Below are 17373 nucleotides of genomic sequence, written 5' to 3' on the forward strand. Positions count from 1 at the left end.
AAATAGAGCTGCCTTGTAAGAAATAAAAAATTGCAAAGAATAAAATTAAAACACATAAAATGGCCTCATATCATCCCTGCACAGACACCCCATCCACACACGAGCTTGCCACACAAGTAGTGAGAGTGGGCATAAGTGCACCAGTGGCACCCCTTGTCTCCGCGTAATGGTTGAGTGTCTGCATGGTGTGAACTCATGGAGGAAGCATTTGCACATACCTTCCCTCTCCATGATCAACAATATTGCTTTCTGAACACTGCTATTATGGGGAGGGAAGACGTATGCAGACAACTCAGCTATTGAGTGGAGACTGGGCCAGCACACTCATGCCTGCTTTCCCTCTCTGCACACTCAGTGAATGCGTGGACACATTGACTGTACAGGGCTACTGAGTTGACTATTCTTGGCCATTCTCGTCTGTTGTGACTGGTAGCAGTTCTCCAGGGTCTCAGGATGAGGTCTTCCACATCCCCTAGTATCTGATCCTTTTAACTGGAGAAACCAAGGACAACCTGGGACATTCTGCATACAACTCAGATGCTCTACCACTGAGCTATGGTCTTTCCCTGTATGAGAAGCATATAAGAAAATAAGAGAAAAATAACCAGGAACTTAGAGTAAAATAGGAGGATATTTAGAAATGATCCACTCTTTGGCTTTCAAACTTATTTTCAAGTTAGTTGATCAAACTGACAAGTTGGAGAATGGCAACAGGAATAATAACCTTATAAAACAACGTGTGCCTGAAGAAGATGGAAACTAGGTTGTCTCATCTATGGAGCAATAGGAATGACCAGGCCTGGGAGAAACTTACCCTCAGGCTACAGTTATCAAGGAGACAAACAAGTGCTTCCATGATAGCCTTGAAAAACTATATGTTAAAGATCTTTACAGCGAATTCAAAAAGCTGTATAGCAGATATCAAATTTAGGACATGATCATCATAATATATGTAGAGAACATACCACAGCCTAGCCCTGACCTGGATAACCCAGGCTAGCCTGATCTCAGAAGCTAAGCAGAATCAGACCTGGCTAGTTATGGATGGGCAACCTCCAAGGAATACCAGGGCTGTGACACAGAGGCAGGCAATGGCAAACCACCTCTGAAACATCTCTTGCCTTAAAAACAAGTCTAGTTCACCATCTAGTGGTGCATAATGCTAAAAGAGCTAGAATTTCTGGCTGCCAAACAATCTTAGGATCTTCTGGCTATATTACACACAGTGCCATACGTTAATTAATTAATTATCACAGTCTAATGAAGCACTTTTCCTCCCCTCTCTGCTATCACCCAGCTAAATCCCACGACATTACACCTAACTATCAGAATGGAAGGTCCACACATGCCTTCCATATGTACATTCAATTGGAACTTTCTCTACTAGGGCTGTTTATGTAGGCTACACCTGATTAGGGAGTGAGGTAAAAGGCATATGGGAGGAGAGATGATGACCAAATTTTAAGTAACTCTTCATTATAGATGTTATCATTCATCTCTCATTTATTTCCCACACTTTAGTCATAATTTGTATTTCTTTCCTCTTTCAGAAAAAAAAATAACCAAGTGGCCAACCGATTCCCCCCCCCTTTCCTAAACTGGACATAGGCTAGAATGAGGTTGCTTAAAAATTACAAATACTTTTAAAAGAAAGATATTATTATCATTGAAAAATAACAACAAAGACTTTTAAAAGAAAGATCTTATTATTATCATTGAAAAATAACAGTCATAAGTTCTAGTATGCTGGATGCAACTGTACTTAGTTTATTTTTCCTTTTAGGCTGGATGATTCATTCTAAGCAGTGTAATATATTTATTTATGATGCATAGGCTGTGTCATTCTGTTCTTTTGTCTCCTCTGTAGTTGTAAGCTTCCTGAAACAGACACAATTGTGCTGAGACACATTCTGGTACAAGAGCACCAAAGCATTTGCAATCCAATTTCTTAACTTGGTCAATTGCCTTGTTGTTGACTAAGGACAGAAAAAGGAAGTATGGGAGAGGGTATGTACATATGGTACAAGCCCCTTATGTGAAAATAGTGGTGTGCCAAACTGAAGCAGAAGATGGAGAAGCTCTGCTCTCTCTGCTTAAACAAGACCAGGAGCCGATTGTGGTACAGATCATGAACTGTTAATATTGAAAATTAGAATAAAACTGAAGAAAAACAGCAAAACATTCATAGTGCCAAATTACAATCTAAAGGACATTCCTGAAGAGTTTAAAGACAATGGAAAGAAAAGATTGGCATCAATACATTCAAGTGAACGTGAACCAAAAGGGACTCTTCAGAGTCTCAAGGTGGGGCATTTCACATCACCGGCTGTCTGATCCTTATAATGACAAATGCTTTTATTGAACCCAGGATCTTCTCCATGCAAAGCCAATGCCCCTTTACTTATTATATGTCAATCTGACACTCTAATAAATTTGTTTGGATGATCAAGGAACCAAAGAGTGGTAGTTAGTGAAGGCACAACAAAGTCTTGACCAAGGGAATTTTTCAAAAAGAAACTCTTCATTGGCAATTGATGCCTTGATCGTTCTCCTTTTGCTGAGGTGTGTGTGCAACAAGATGCATGCAGGAGGCAACCAATTTCCTTCCCTAATCTTCTCTTGCTGATGAATATGACCCTTGTGACATGTTTGCAAATTACCCGCTCATACATAAGAAATTAATTCTGTTGAGTCCTTTAAGTGAAACAACTTCCTACCAGGTAGGACAATTTTTAATCATCGTTATCAAATGCATATAGTAACACATGGAATCATGTAGCAAGGAATACTGGCATGTATCCAACTGCAGAGTTCCTCTGACAGAATGGCATTTCCATTTGTAAAAGAGATGTCAGCAACTCTAATTCTGTCCCCTCACTGTCGATCCCCACTCTGCCCCCATGCTATTGTTGAGGACTCATTGAACAATTCACTATTGACAGAATCTCTGTATCCTTGGCTACTTTAAAAATTGTAGGATAAGTGTGGTCAACATTTGATTAAATTACATAAGGTTATTTTAGTACATATTTATTTATTTAAAGTATTAGCCACCTTTCTTCCGTACAGAGCTCAAGAGCACTGACCCCCTGGAACAAAATTAGGGATTGGTGAGCTGCCCAGAAGGGGGAAGTAGGAAAGTCCTGCACCATGAAGTCTGTGGAATGGTTGGCTATATGCCACTATTGACAGAATCTCTGTATCCTTGGCTACTTTAAAAATTGTAGGATAAGTGTGGTCAACATTTGATTAAATTACATAAGGTTATTTTAGTACATATTTATTTATTTAAAGTATTAGCCACCTTTCTTCCGTACAGAGCTCAAGGCAGCTTACATATCACTTTTGACCTACCATAACCTGACCAGTATGAATTAATTAAAGTAATTAAATGGCCTGACTATTTTCAGAGTAACAATACTAATCCCCCCCCCCCCGGTTCCAGTCGAGAAAATAAAGAGATGTAGAGGAAAGTAAGAAGATGACTACTTTATCCAGTTTCTTAGCTGATTATAGACAACAACACCATTCACAATCAAGATAGCAGTATTTCTATAATAAACAAGATAGTAGAACATCGCCTTCTGTGCAAGTATAAAGAAGCTAGCAAATATTTCTCTCCCCCTACACCTATATAAAACTAAAAAATGTGACTAACACCATTCCCAAAATTATGTGATTATAGGTCATTTCCAAAATGTCAGCCAGACCCATCGCTTTTAATCCCTCAAGGGAATTTTCTCTACCACCATACAAGTGTGATGATGTCACAGAAGGAACTCTATGGCATCACGTGATTGGCTGCATGATCCCTGTGAGTGAAAGGAAAAGTCTAGGGGCAGGAAGCCAAAATTGAATTAATCAAGAGTTCCTATCACAAAGCAACCATAATAATCAATATAATAATATCCTGTTTTCTGTCAGTGAAGTGAGGAACAGGTCCATTTTAAAGTGTAGTTCCTAGACTGACAACCTGGCTGTTCTATAGACGAGGGCCATCTATTAGATCAAAACTGGCTAATAGGGAATATTCAGACAAAAACATAAATAACTGGGAAAACACTATCACCATTAACACAAAAGTATCAAGAGTGAAGGAGTTTCAGAATGAAGCAGCCCCCAATGATTTCTACAGAGACAAAACAGAGTTAATATAAAAGATGACCTAGGCTGTGGTCAGATGGGCCTTTTGATCTGACTCAGCTGCAAATGCCTGATAGATCTAAAGGGTGCGATCATACAGCAACATCTGGGAAAGGTCCTACAGCCATCAGCACCTTGTGCTGCCCTGCCAAGGAAGCGGAGTTAAAAGATGCTGATGGGCCATGGATGGACTTTCCCCTGTCTGATTGCTCAGTCATGCACTCAAGCCACTGGGATAGTCTGCCCATTCCATCCTGACTCGGCGCCATTTCCCCCCCCCTTGCTTAGCAGTACACACATAACCACATACTCCAAGGGGAACCCTCCATGTGGGGGTTTGATTCCTCATTTATGCACATAGGAAACAAAAGGCAACCCCCCACTTTCCTGAACATGGCGTCTGATCGCGCAGTGACGGGCTGAGCCCACAGCACAAATAGATGTGTGATTGCGTGACTACGAGTCAAATTCCACCAGAGGTAATAGGGGCGCTTCCCCTCTGCACCAAATGGCATGTCTGACTGCAGCCCTAATCTCATTTATCTTACAACAAGACTGTAAAACATCTAACTTCTGGTTTAAAAAGCATTAGCTTGGTGAGGTTTCAAGCCCATCTCCCTGCATCATGGATATTTTCAGTAAACCTAGGGTTAGGCTTTTAAAAAATCCCCCCACATTGTTTTTTAGTTATGGAAACGACAAACAAAAATAAAATCACATTCTTACCATCATTCTGTAAGTATGCCTCCCAGTCAAATAATGTACCATTAAATGTACTGTTTTCTTCCATTGTGCTATTAAATAGATAAGTATCATTTGAAGTAGAATTGTCTGGATTCCAGTACAAGCATTTATGCCTTAAGTTGCCCATGAACAGCTGGAGCCCTATGAGAGCAAATACACTCAGACAAAACACAGTCAGGATCATTACGTCCGAGAGCTTCTTCACAGACTGAATGAGAGCGCCTACAATGGTCTTCAGGCCTGTAAGCAGAGGGGGATTGTTACTAAAGGCACACATTTTAATAAACACATCTTATCCCAATTAATGTTCAGCACCTCATGCAAGAAGCCCAAAGAAACACCCAAAGAAACAGCGCTGGTGTTTTGCAAGCCAACTTGTTTCAATGGGTCCAGCTCTTGTGAAGATGCATCTTGTGAAAATGGAGGTAACTGGAGGTTTATGTGCATTGAAATTGTGGATGAAAATGCCTATGTTAAAAATAAGAATAACGACACTTGGCTTTCGTGCTAAGGACTTTTTGAGCAAGAAGGAAATCTTCCCCACACACCAAGCCTTAAACACGTCTTGTAGAAGAAAATGCTGTCGTAATCACCAAAAGACTTAAAAGTAAGTTTAAGGACTGAAGTGTTGATTCCTTTTTTTTTTAATTGCTGACTCCTCTTAACTTGACATTCTTCCAGTGTCACTTTTATAGCACTTTGATTGTCTGATTTTTCAATCATAATAAATGTCAAAATAACACATTGATAAAGGAGTAAATAAGATATTGAAAGCTTAATGCTAAGAAATGTGGAATGATATGAAAGAGAATAAGTTTCCCATGCAATGTCCCTTGTTGTTTTTCATCTTACTGCTTGACATTCAATAGGAATTCAGGTATTTCATTCAGTTCAGTACAGTAGCGATTCAAATATTAGCTTCCGTGGACGCTATTGAGCAGAAATGCAGCTTTTATATTTTGGAGGTAAGAAACACACATGGGAAAAAATATCTTCGCAGTTATGAGATTGCTTTTGTCACAGCTCAGACCTAAAAGCGTGACATTATATGACGTAGCTCACACAGGCCGTGTTCTGCAAGTTCTCATGCAACCGTTTGTTAAACGCAAAGGCTGATCTCAAAAGGAAACAACTGAATGGCAAAAACAAAGGCTCACAACATCGGTTTCTATCAAAGCATGATTCCAGCTTTTCCTTCCTCTTTGTTAAAAAACAAAAATGAATGAGCGAGCAACAAGGCTTATGGTGGTAAAAAAAATGATTTAAATTTCCATGGAGTCTAAGTCAGCCTCTGTGTTTAACCTAGCTCTCACCTGGGATGACTGATATTGTTTTCAATGCCCGGAGAACTCTGAATGTTCTCAACGCTGAGACATTGCCCAGGTCCACAAACTCTGTCACATATCTGTAATAGGGGAGTTCACACACAAACACAATGACAGGATAAAAAGGAACAGTTGGGAGGTACAAGGGACCTAACACCTTACACCACTTACTTCTTACCTGGAATTACAGAAATAGTTTTCAAAGCTCTCAATACTCTGAAAGTTCGAAGAGCTGAAACATTGCCTAGGTTTACAAATTCTGTTATATACCTGTAGAATTAAATCACAGTTATTCAGAATTGAGGCAGAGTTTAAACTGATTATTCGGGGTCTTTCATTAAAACCATCGGGGTAATTTTTGTGTGTGTGTGGGAATCAAAACTGCAGTAATTCAGTGTTTACCTTCCACTGCAATTTACCTTGCATTAAGCTCTTTCAAAGGTGATCAGTTAAACTTAAATGTCGCCAGGGGAACAAATGAACCGTACTGGGTTTACTGTCCAAGTCTAACTTACTAATATGAAAAGAACAAGAAGTCAGCTCCTCTTCTGGTAGGAGTGGGGAAATGCAGGACCTGAAACTAGCACCTTTGTCAGTAACTACCACACCATGCAGTCCACTACTTTACTATAACTGTAATATATATGAATTTACAAAGAAACAAACAATGCCCTGTTATACTAAAGGCACGCAACAATGCACAGCTGGTGGTTTTGGATGAGAAACATGAGGATATTTCTCAAGATGGACCTCCTGATTTATTGTGTGTAGTTACTACTACCAGCACAATGGCACAAGAGACTCTTATTCACTCTGCCTTCCAGACCACTTGGGGGCAAGTGTGAACACAGGCAATGTTAATTGACAGGAAAAATAACCTAATACAGACAGATGACCTTAGTGTTTATATATATGTAATAGTTATATATAAACCATAAAGTAAAGGTATAGGTTCCCTTGCTCGAAAGCCAGTCGAGTCCGACTCTAGGGTTGCGGTGCTCATCTCCGTTTCAAAGCCGAAGAGCCAGCGCTGTCCAAAGACATTTTCATGGTCATGTAGCCGGCATGACTAAACACCAAGGCGCACGGAATGCTGTTACCTTCCCACCAAAGTGGTTCCTATTTATCTACTTGCAATTTCTTGCTTTCGAACTACTAGGTTGGCATAGATAGCTATAATACTTAGTTATAGTTATAAAAGCAACAGTAGTATAAGTAATAGCTATATTATAATGATAAGTAATAGTTATAATACTGTTACTAATCCCTAACTAATTTCTATACAGTATATTTGTGTATGTATGTCTAAATACATATACTGTTCAGAAATTAGTTAGGATTTAGTAACAGTATTATAACTATTACTTACTCTTACTTTATGTTCAATCAAATATTTTTATATTCAATAGTGATTCAGATATTAACACAGAATAAGTAAGGTTATTATTTTGACACATAACAATTAATGTTATTTTTGAAGAATCTATATTCTACAAGCCCTTAATGCATTAACTTGTATTAAAATTCATTTTAATTTTGTTCAAAACGTCATATCTTTGGATGCCACTTATTTAAATAAAAATTGGGAGGAGGGAGAGAGAAAGTAATGGAAAACTTACGCAAATGTAATGACAGTGAAATCAAGCCAGTTCCATGGATCTCGGAGAAAGGTAAAACCATCTATACAAAAGCCCCTTGCAATTATTTTTATAAGTGACTCAAATGTATATATTCCCGTGAACGTATACCTGGGGAAATAGCCAAATTATTCATTCCATTAAAATGAATTAAACTTCTCTGAGTTTAAAAACATGAACACAATAACATCAGTAGAAAAGAGCAAGAGTCCAGTGGCACTCAAAATTTGTGGCAGGATATGAGCTTTCATGAGTAACAACTCACTTCTTCAGATACATGTATTTGAAAAAGTGAGGAGTGACTCATGAAAGTTCACACCCTGCCACGAATTTTGTTAGTCTTTAAGGTGCAACTAGACTCTTGCTCTGTTCTACTGCTACAGACAGACTAACATGGCTACCCATCTTGATCTTATCAATGATAACATCAGAATTGGGTTCCATCCACTGGAGCGTTTCTATGATTAGCTCATGGAGCATGACTTATTTCCTCTCTCCTGCTGCAGCTGGAGGAATTTGGGGATGGGGTGGAAGGGAGAAGCAAGAAAGTTGTCCTTTGTAGGCAGAAATTGTTCCACTGATGGAAACACATTGGTAGATCCAACTCACTGTTTTGATGGCTCTTAACATTGACCCCTATTAGTGTTATGGGATTTTCTGCAGTATATGTCATTTTCCTGGCTGCTGAGGTACCGAGCAAAGCCCCCTGCCCCCTGGAAAGAACCAAGGCTGCTATGAACCATTGCAGGCCCCAAGCTAAAGACACTCTGGACTCCCATGCACACCCTATTTAGCCTCCCTAACATTTAGAAGCTCACAAACAAGATGCTGGTCAACAGGTACACTTCTACTGTCCTCCAATGGCACCTTGCCTAACTACAGTGCAACTTGGGCCTTGGAATTTTGAACCTATTCTCCCTTCTCAGTAGCCTTGGGAGGAGCCCGTGTTATTATTCCTGAGGCAAATTTCATGTGAGGGAGAGCTGTAGAATGAATGGACAGCACAGGCTACAGTCTTCTCATGTTACACTGGTGGCATATATTGAGCTGCCATAGCTCTCATACAGCACATACAGCATCATTTGGAAAGATGGCTGAAGGCCCATCCACTTCAGCAACCTGGTTCCAACCCTTTCTTGAAATCTGACTCCAAAAATACCATTTTTTCCAGGTATTTGTCTGATTCTTTCCAAAAGCCTCCTAGACTAGCACCCATTTCTGGTGATGTGATGCTCAATAAGGTACTAACACATAGAATGATCAAGTCATTTGTAGGGTGGTGCAAGAACACACCTGAACTTTGGGGCAAAAGCCCAGGGACCCAGCCACACTGGCTAAATTAGAAGGGACCACAAATCCAGGTTGCAACTAGAGATGGCTGAGCTCAGCCTGCCTTGCTCCCATCTTTGTTCTTCCACTTCCATCCCACAGTGCATTCTGGGATCTATAATTTCCAGAACAGCTAACATTAAAGTTGAAGTGTCTGCCTAAAACCATAAAGTCCAGAGCCTAAAATTACCTGTGTTGACCACTCCTTTTTATCAATCCCATTCAAGTCATTGTGTGATTTAGCTATTAGTATTGTGATTCCCCTGCTTCCAAATGCAGATTGTTATCTGGCAGAGAAGAGCTGGTATTGGAAGAAAGACAGAAAACTGCACTGGGTGCGTGCAATCATGTGCTCATGCACAGAGGGCACATGGGACTGAGCCATATTCTACACTAAATACATAACAAAGCTTGTATCAGCTCTAATGTAATCCATCCTATATAATGCAGTGAAACATGCAATTTAAGAATAAAATCCAACTTACTCTACATTCTTTGTCCATTCTGGAGGATTACTTAGGGTCATAAATACGCAATTGGTCAAAATAGTGCACATAATGAGCATGCTGAATAATGTAGGTTAAATTGTTAAGGAACATAAGCAAGATGTCACTTAATTCACTGGGAAGCAAAACGTTACATTAATGGTGCATTCTGTTCAAGTGAAAAAAAATAAATTTTCACAAATAAATACTTTGATGTATCCTTATCTGCAGATAGCCCAGACCACAGCAAATACTAATACAAGCTGATGAAATTTAGATACAGGAAATTGTATGATATGATTTCATTTAGAATCATTTAATTTGATAATTTATTTTTGTTGCTCAAAAGAGTAGCCATTACTTTAATAATAATAAAAAATTAAGGATCTCATGCAGATTCTCTCTTTCCAAGTCACCCCAAAATTTAACACAGCTGAAAATTTAAAGGGCTGTACATGTGAAAATACATAAGAAACATAATTCCTTGTTATTTAGGGGCTCAAGAAACACAACAGCTGTTTGATGCCAAAATCTATCTTCCAACAATCCTTACAGAGCTGACCAATGATGGATTACTTAGGGTCATAAATACGCAATTGGTCAAAATAGTGCACATAATGAGCATGCTGAATAATGTAGGTTAAATTGTTAAGGAACATAAGCAAGATGTCACTTAATTCACTGGGAAGCAAAACGTTACATTAATGGTGCATTCTGTTCAAGTGAAAAAAATAAATTTTCACAAATAAATACTTTGATGTATCCTTATCTGCAGATAGCCCAGACCACAGCAAATACTAATACAAGCTGATGAAATTTAGATACAGGAAATTGTATGATATGATTTCATTTAGAATCATTTAATTTGATAATTTATTTTTGTTGCTCAAAAGAGTAGCCATTACTTTAATAATAATAATTAAGCACCATTGGCCCTGGTTAGTATTTGGATGGAAAATAGCCAAAGAATACCAGGGTGCTATGCAGAGGAAGGCAATGGCAAGCCACCTCTAAACAGCTCTTATCCTGAAAAACCTAGGGGTCGCCATAAATTGGCCGCAACCTGATGGCAAAAAAAAAAGTAGACATAGACCATATGGTACTAAATAGACCATTTTTCTGACTTGAGTGCAAGGGGATTCCTTAGATTCTTCAACCAAATAACCACAGGTAATTTCATCTTAGTTTTTGTTTTGACAGTCTAAGGAAATCTCACTGTCGTATAATGCTGTACACGTTCAAAGTGGTTGCCTGTCAGTACAGGCAGTATCCCATTCCTGAGATCAAATCAATCTAGATTAGCAGGGCTGTGCATAAAAATTGGGATCAACAGGCATAGATAGAAGCTTAGTAAGTACAACCTTCTCTGACAATGAGAGGATCCCTGTCAGACAATTTGGGACTTGGGGTGGCTAACAACACAGCAATACAGTAACAGGAATAAAACCATAATTTCAATAAAACCCAATTAATCTGGCACACAGCAAACTAACACTTTTGGCCTAAAAATCAAAAAGCACAGATAACTCTGTCTTACATGCCCTGTGGGACATGATAACAGAGTGGAGTTCCTGGTGGAATAACTCTGTCTTACATGCCCTGTGGGACACATACAAGTCCTCAGAAAAAACATTCCATCAGGTCGGGGCCACAATGGAAAAGGCCCTTGCCCTTGTAGCACTCAAACAGGTAAATTGAGGGCCAGGCATCACCAAAAGCCCATGTGCAGCAGAACAAAGACACCATGTGTGTGGGGGTATGTGGTCATAATGGGAGAGCCCTTTCTCATGTTATTTGACCATTCTTCACATTTTTTCCTACATTCAGTAAGGTGTTACAAATTGTGTTGTTTCTTAGGATGAGTTTGTCATTTATGAACCTTGTGACATACTAACCTCCAGAAGCAGGATGCTTAGTACATCAGATTCAGGGAGCTGGGAGATTAAGGGTTAACGCCTCACTGTGAAGCACAGGTTGATTGACAGGCTGCTGCCTGCACACACACCCTTCTCTCTGATTGGTCAGCGCCAGCTGAGGAGAACTTTAAGAGCAGCTGAGTGTTGAGGAAAAGGGGTCTTTTTTGCCTTGTTTCATCTCCTCCCTGTCAGAAGCCAGGCAGGTGAAGTGTGTCTGTCTGTCAGAGGGAAACAGACAAGTTCACTTGTGAAGTGAAGGGACACAACTCTTTGCCTTTCTGTGTACCATCAAATCTGAGGAACAGTTCCAAATAAGAACTTTAGTCTAAGCATCATTTATTTCACTGGGTCAAGAACTGAGGGTCAGTTTTGGCAGGAGGGATTGGTCAGTAGGTTGAAGCTGCCAGTCTAGCCAAACAGAAAAGGAATATTGCTTCTAGGAAAAGGAGAATCTTTCCTTCTTAGTTATCATTGGGTTCAAAATTGAAGGGACCCTGGACTGGGTGAAAAGGGAAATGGTCTTGGACTCCTCTAGAGTCCAAGGATAAACTGTAATCCCACAGGGAGGGAGAATAAGTACAGGAAGAAAGTTCAGTTCTCCAGGAAACTAAGATAGTTATATGAATCTTTATTAAGACACAATGTTACTGTTAAGAAATCACTGTTAAGAACTGAGTCTCTAAGGAACTAAACTTCAACAATACTTTGTTGCTTGTTCAAAATATCATAATTTGTAAATACAACAAAATTTACCTCAATTTTCTCATCCCCTGCATATTAAATCATGCCTGTTTATTAAAATCATCATTCTTGTTTGAATTTTACTTCCTGTCAAGTGCCATTTACAATGGAAATAGCAATAAATCTCTGGCCTGGGCAAATATATTCTCTATCTCAGGGGGGACATGCGGAAAATCATAAACTGTTTATTAACACTCGCTACCAAGGGGCATCTCAAAAAGAGTGGGGAACAGAGTTTTGGTGGGAAAAATCTGCCTCACAGAAAAAGAAAGCAGCAGGGGTCCATCATAAATGTCATTAACTTCTAGCCCAAAATCAGAGAAAGACACGGCTCCAGCACCAAGTTACCTGATTTTTGCTGAGGCTAAGAATCAGAATTATTTACAGCAGATGAAACTGATAATCTGACTACTACTTTCAATGTGTATTTCTGAATGAGTTGAATATCAATGCCATCCTAAGCATAGATACACCTTTCAAAGCCCACTGATTTCAATGGCCTCAGAAGGGTTTAATTGTGTTTAGGATTGTACTGTGACTGAGATAGGCCTCATGTGCTTGAAGTGAGTCATACGGTTAAATGTTTAAATGGATCAAGAGAGTAAGACTGGCAACACATGCTTTAAAAGTACCCATGTGCCATAAGGGCCAGACTTTGGAGTAGAAATCCAGGGGCCCAACTCACTAATCAACAAGGCCCCCCAAAAGCAGATGCTAACATCACATAACCATCTAAAGGAGGAAGAATAAAGCCATTAAGTCCAGAATCTAATATTACCTAACTTCTCCACTTACGGGTACAACTTGGTAAAGAAATTTATATAAATTTCTACATTGGAATAGGAAATCAGTAATTCTCAATATTACACATACTGCACAATGCAGAGTAATTTATGTGTGCAAGTACACCAATCCACGGCTAACATTTTCACTGAGGATCTAGTTATATGGGAACTCGTATGCACAGAAGAGCACCTGCATGCATGCATGCACGCACACACACACACACCACAGCTTTCTCATCCATAGTAATTAAAGGAAAGATCTGAGTGTTCAATAATCAATTTCCTGGAGCAGATGTATTTTTATGATCCTTTTTGAAACTGCATTGGAGATTGGTTCCTGAAAGTTTAGAAATCACATGTGATTTAATTAAATTGTTCAGAATTTTTCTCACAGGCCGAGGGGCATAAAGGAGTCAAATAAAAATTATTTGTAAACAGCAACTTTAAAAAACAGCAACCCAACATATACCCCATTTTCCAAAACAGCCACTTGAAAAGGATATGAATGTACCAAAATCTTAATAGCTATTTTTCGAAGAGGGTTGAAAGGAGTTAAAATGTATACGGCGGGAGTGGCACTGAATCGGAAAATTGCCTTCCCTCTATTCAATACTATAAAAGTCTGTAAGAAAAAAAGACATTGTGAAAGCAATTTACGTATATACACTTCTACATTCTCCTTTTTAAACATCCTTAGTTTTTAAAGAGAAAAACAGCTATCAAATTCATTAGTACAACCATTCTTCCAAAAAGTCTGCAAAGGAAGCCATAGTTTGATCACGTACCTGACATATAACATTTGCCATACGAGGGAGAGAGTATAATTTGCTTCAGCGGAGTCCTTGCATGTCAGAGAATCCAGAGAACACACCCTCAGGTCCAATGGATACCAATAATATTTACTCAACACAAAGTTGAATTGCGGCCATTTAGTATGACACCAATATATTAACCAACCCACCTAGTTTTCTGGCTCCCAGAACACACACTTGTTAGATATTTCTATGCTATACATACACAGCGCTCTATCCTGTGTGACATTTGGTGGCATCAATTATATTTGTTAGCTCTCAAGGCATTACAAACATTAGTAAAAGTATCAGGAGAAATAAGCTGTCACCCGCCTAATGTCTGTTTCTGTATATATTTGGCTACAAGAAGGAAAACCTTCTGTAAATCAACCTGGGCAGAGGGTAAGGATAATATATACAAACTGAACTGGTACAGGAACTTGTATAGTATAGTGACTAAGGTAGGGTTATCATATTTTGAAAAGCAAAAAAGAGGACATGTTTCCCGACTGAGTACTTCAAACAAGAGAATCACTATGACAAATCTCATTTTAAATACTTCTACCATTTAAAGGTAAAGGTTCCCTTGCTCGAAAGCCAATCGAATCTGACTCTAGGGTTGCGGTGCTCATCTCTGTTTCAAAGCCGAAGAGCCAGCGCTGTCCAAAGACGTTTCCGTGGTCATGTGGCCGGCATGACTAAACACCAAGGCGCATGGAACGCTGTTACCTTCCCACCAAAGTGGTACCTATTTATCTACTTGCAATTTCTTGCTTTCGAACTGCTAGGTTGGCAGGAGCTGGAACTAGAGACGGGAGCTCACTCCGTCATGCGGCACACTCGGGTCTCGAACTGCTGAACTACCGACCTTCCACAGTCTGCAGTTCAACGTCTTAACCACTTGAGCCACCGCAGTTCCTTCCTATCATTTAAGCCATGATAATTGCTACTAACCTTTCAACCCAAAAAGAGGACTTTTTCATCAGTTTTTCAAAAAGAGCCCAAAAGAGGACGGACACTAAAAAAGAGGATATCTGGTAATCCTAGACTAAGGTCCTAACCACATGTTACAATTCTGCACTGTTCATTGCATTAGGTGGTTTTGGATACCAAAGTTTCACAATAAATCAGGCTATTGGGATAGAAAAGAATAAAATTGATACTTTCCTTTGGAGAACATAAAAGCCAGCAGTTAATCAGATGTCTCTGGAGTATTAATCAGAATTTACAGAGTCCTTCTTTTAAGGGGAAAAAGCAGAAGAAAAATGTCATAGTCCTTATATTTTAAAAGCTGGTCATTCATTTTAGGCAATGTGCCAGGTAAAGAGTCCATAGAAGTAACCTAATGAACTTAAGCAGCCTAATGAAATACTTTCTTTTAATAATTATTATCCTGAATAAGGTATTCATTTATTATTATTTCTTTTTTATTAAAGGTATCAACTTTAATAAAAATGTATTGTTTCTAAATAAAAGGCTCTATGCAATATTTTTGGAGTTTTTCCGTGAATCTATGGATGATCTAGCTACCTTCTTTGAGAAGATTCTGTGATAGTGAAGTGGAGCATCTAAAATATATACTATTGCCACTATCCATGGTTAAACACATGTCATTGGATGTCTTGAATATCTTGCTAGTTCCTTCCTTTAGTGGAGAAGTACCCTCTTCCTGGACCCCACTGGACCACAATTAGTTGGAGTTACCTAATAGAATTGGAGAGCTGGCAACAATGTCCCATTCTCACATAAAGTATTCTTATGTACATGGGTCAGTGCTTGATCAACCTCAAATGATCCCCATGCTCAACCTCTAATGTTCAGACTTGAGCATGTGAGTGCAGAATCCTGTGAGAGTAGTAAGAAATAGCTGGTCAGGAACTCTCCTGGGGGGCCAAAGTGACACAGGTCTCAGGACATATCTAAGGGACGGCCTCTTCCCATATACACCTCAAAGAGCATTATGCTCTAAGGATCAACATCTCCTGATGGTCCCTGGCCCGAAGGACGTCCATCTTGCCTCAACCAGGGCCAGGGTTTTCACTGCCCTGGCCCCTGCCTGGTGGAACATGCTCCCTATTGAGATCAGGACCCTGCAGGATCTTCTTCAGTTCCACAGGGCCTGCAAGATGGAGCTGTTTCACCAGGCCTTTGGCTGAGGCAGTGGGCGTCCATGTATGGCCTCCCTGAGATTGCTGTCACCCACCCACTGATAACTGGCCATTATACATCTATACCAAAGGGGCAGGATCTCTCATAGCCAGCTGATTTCTCTTGTTAAGCTGTAACCACAAATTTTAGTGTTTATACGGTGTTTTACATTTTTAATTGTATTTATTGTAACATGATGTCACCAGCCCCAAGACCACTAGTGGGATGGGCGTGAAATAGATGCATAAATAAATAAATAAATAAAATCAATGGTCTATAGTCCATGGGTGGAGGGTGGGGAGTCAGGAGAAGTGGGCACATCTGATGACAGGAAAGTGGTACAAGGATGGAGCAGGACCAAAATGAAACAGAAGGATTAAAATCCAGTCAGAAAAGAAAGAAAGAGTAGCCCTGTTAACTTAAGAGGCTTATATACTGGCTACTAAGCAGATGTGTAGGACTGGTATCATCTTAGCAGTGAACCATACATGAGCCTCGCAGTTCAACAACCAAACCAATGAAACATATGTCCTTTTATATGGAAATAAACGTTTGCCAGGAAACTACTTGCAGTCCAGGTGATCAACAATATCAGGTAACTTGAACACAGAAACCAAACACAATAGAAGAGAGATTAATTACATAATCAACTCCATAGAACAGTTCAGTTTGCCAAGTACATCACTGATATATGCAGGTTTACACAAACGCTCCACAGTTCAAAGTTAATTCTTGCCACAATCGATTGCGAAACTCCATGAGCAGCCATAATTATGCTGCTTAACTCTGCTGTACTGGGAAGTTAAAACAGTGAGTACAATTTATTTAGTTATATTTTTTATCCTCCTTTTCATCCAAATGTGTTCATGGGAATTAAAAATACTAATAAGAAACACATTAGAATTCAAGACATTTGCTCCTCATCTGGAAATGACAATGATCTGTGCTAGCCAATGTTCCCTCTAAGCTGTGGAGTCCCATGAGCCAAAATCCTACTTTGTGAGCTACTGGCATTAAAGTTGTGAGCAGGTGATTTGGCTACTGCATCAATTAGTTGGCTCTGGAGCCATCCTTCCTGAGCCAAGACAAAAATGCGTGAGCTGGAGGCGAAAAAACTGTGAGCTAGCTCACACTAACTCAGCTTAGAGGGAACACTGGCTAGGACCACTCTGTACAGCCAAAGTGGCACAGGTTGGTTAAGCAAATGTGGGCTGAGACATGGTTGTAGTAAAGGGAACATAGGATCTCTTCATTCTAACTACCAAGGGTCAGATATTATGAAATCATTCAGCTAGCAGCAGAGACTTCTGCTGTCAAAAGAGACCTTGT

The 17373-nt window shown here is 39.5% G+C and overlaps 1 protein-coding gene across 1 annotated transcript in view; it reads right to left on the reverse strand.

The window, feature by feature from the left end:
* Positions 1 to 17373, reverse strand: part of SCN1A (sodium channel, voltage gated, type I alpha subunit) — a 75105-nt gene that overhangs the window by 55667 nt on the left and 2065 nt on the right. Inside the window, exons 2-6 of the mRNA XM_015416151.1 lie at positions 13609 to 13727; positions 9664 to 9753; positions 7832 to 7960; positions 6201 to 6292; positions 4870 to 5127 (exon numbers count right to left, since the gene is read on the reverse strand). Of these exons, the coding sequence (XP_015271637.1) occupies positions 4870 to 5127; positions 6201 to 6292; positions 7832 to 7960; positions 9664 to 9753; positions 13609 to 13727 (688 nt within the window). The remainder of the gene's footprint in view (positions 1 to 4869; positions 5128 to 6200; positions 6293 to 7831; positions 7961 to 9663; positions 9754 to 13608; positions 13728 to 17373) is intronic.

Source organism: Gekko japonicus, unplaced genomic scaffold, assembly GCF_001447785.1.
Source record: "Gekko japonicus isolate JY-2015 unplaced genomic scaffold, Gekko_japonicus_V1.1 scaffold445, whole genome shotgun sequence".
NCBI lineage: Eukaryota > Metazoa > Chordata > Lepidosauria > Squamata > Gekkonidae > Gekko > Gekko japonicus.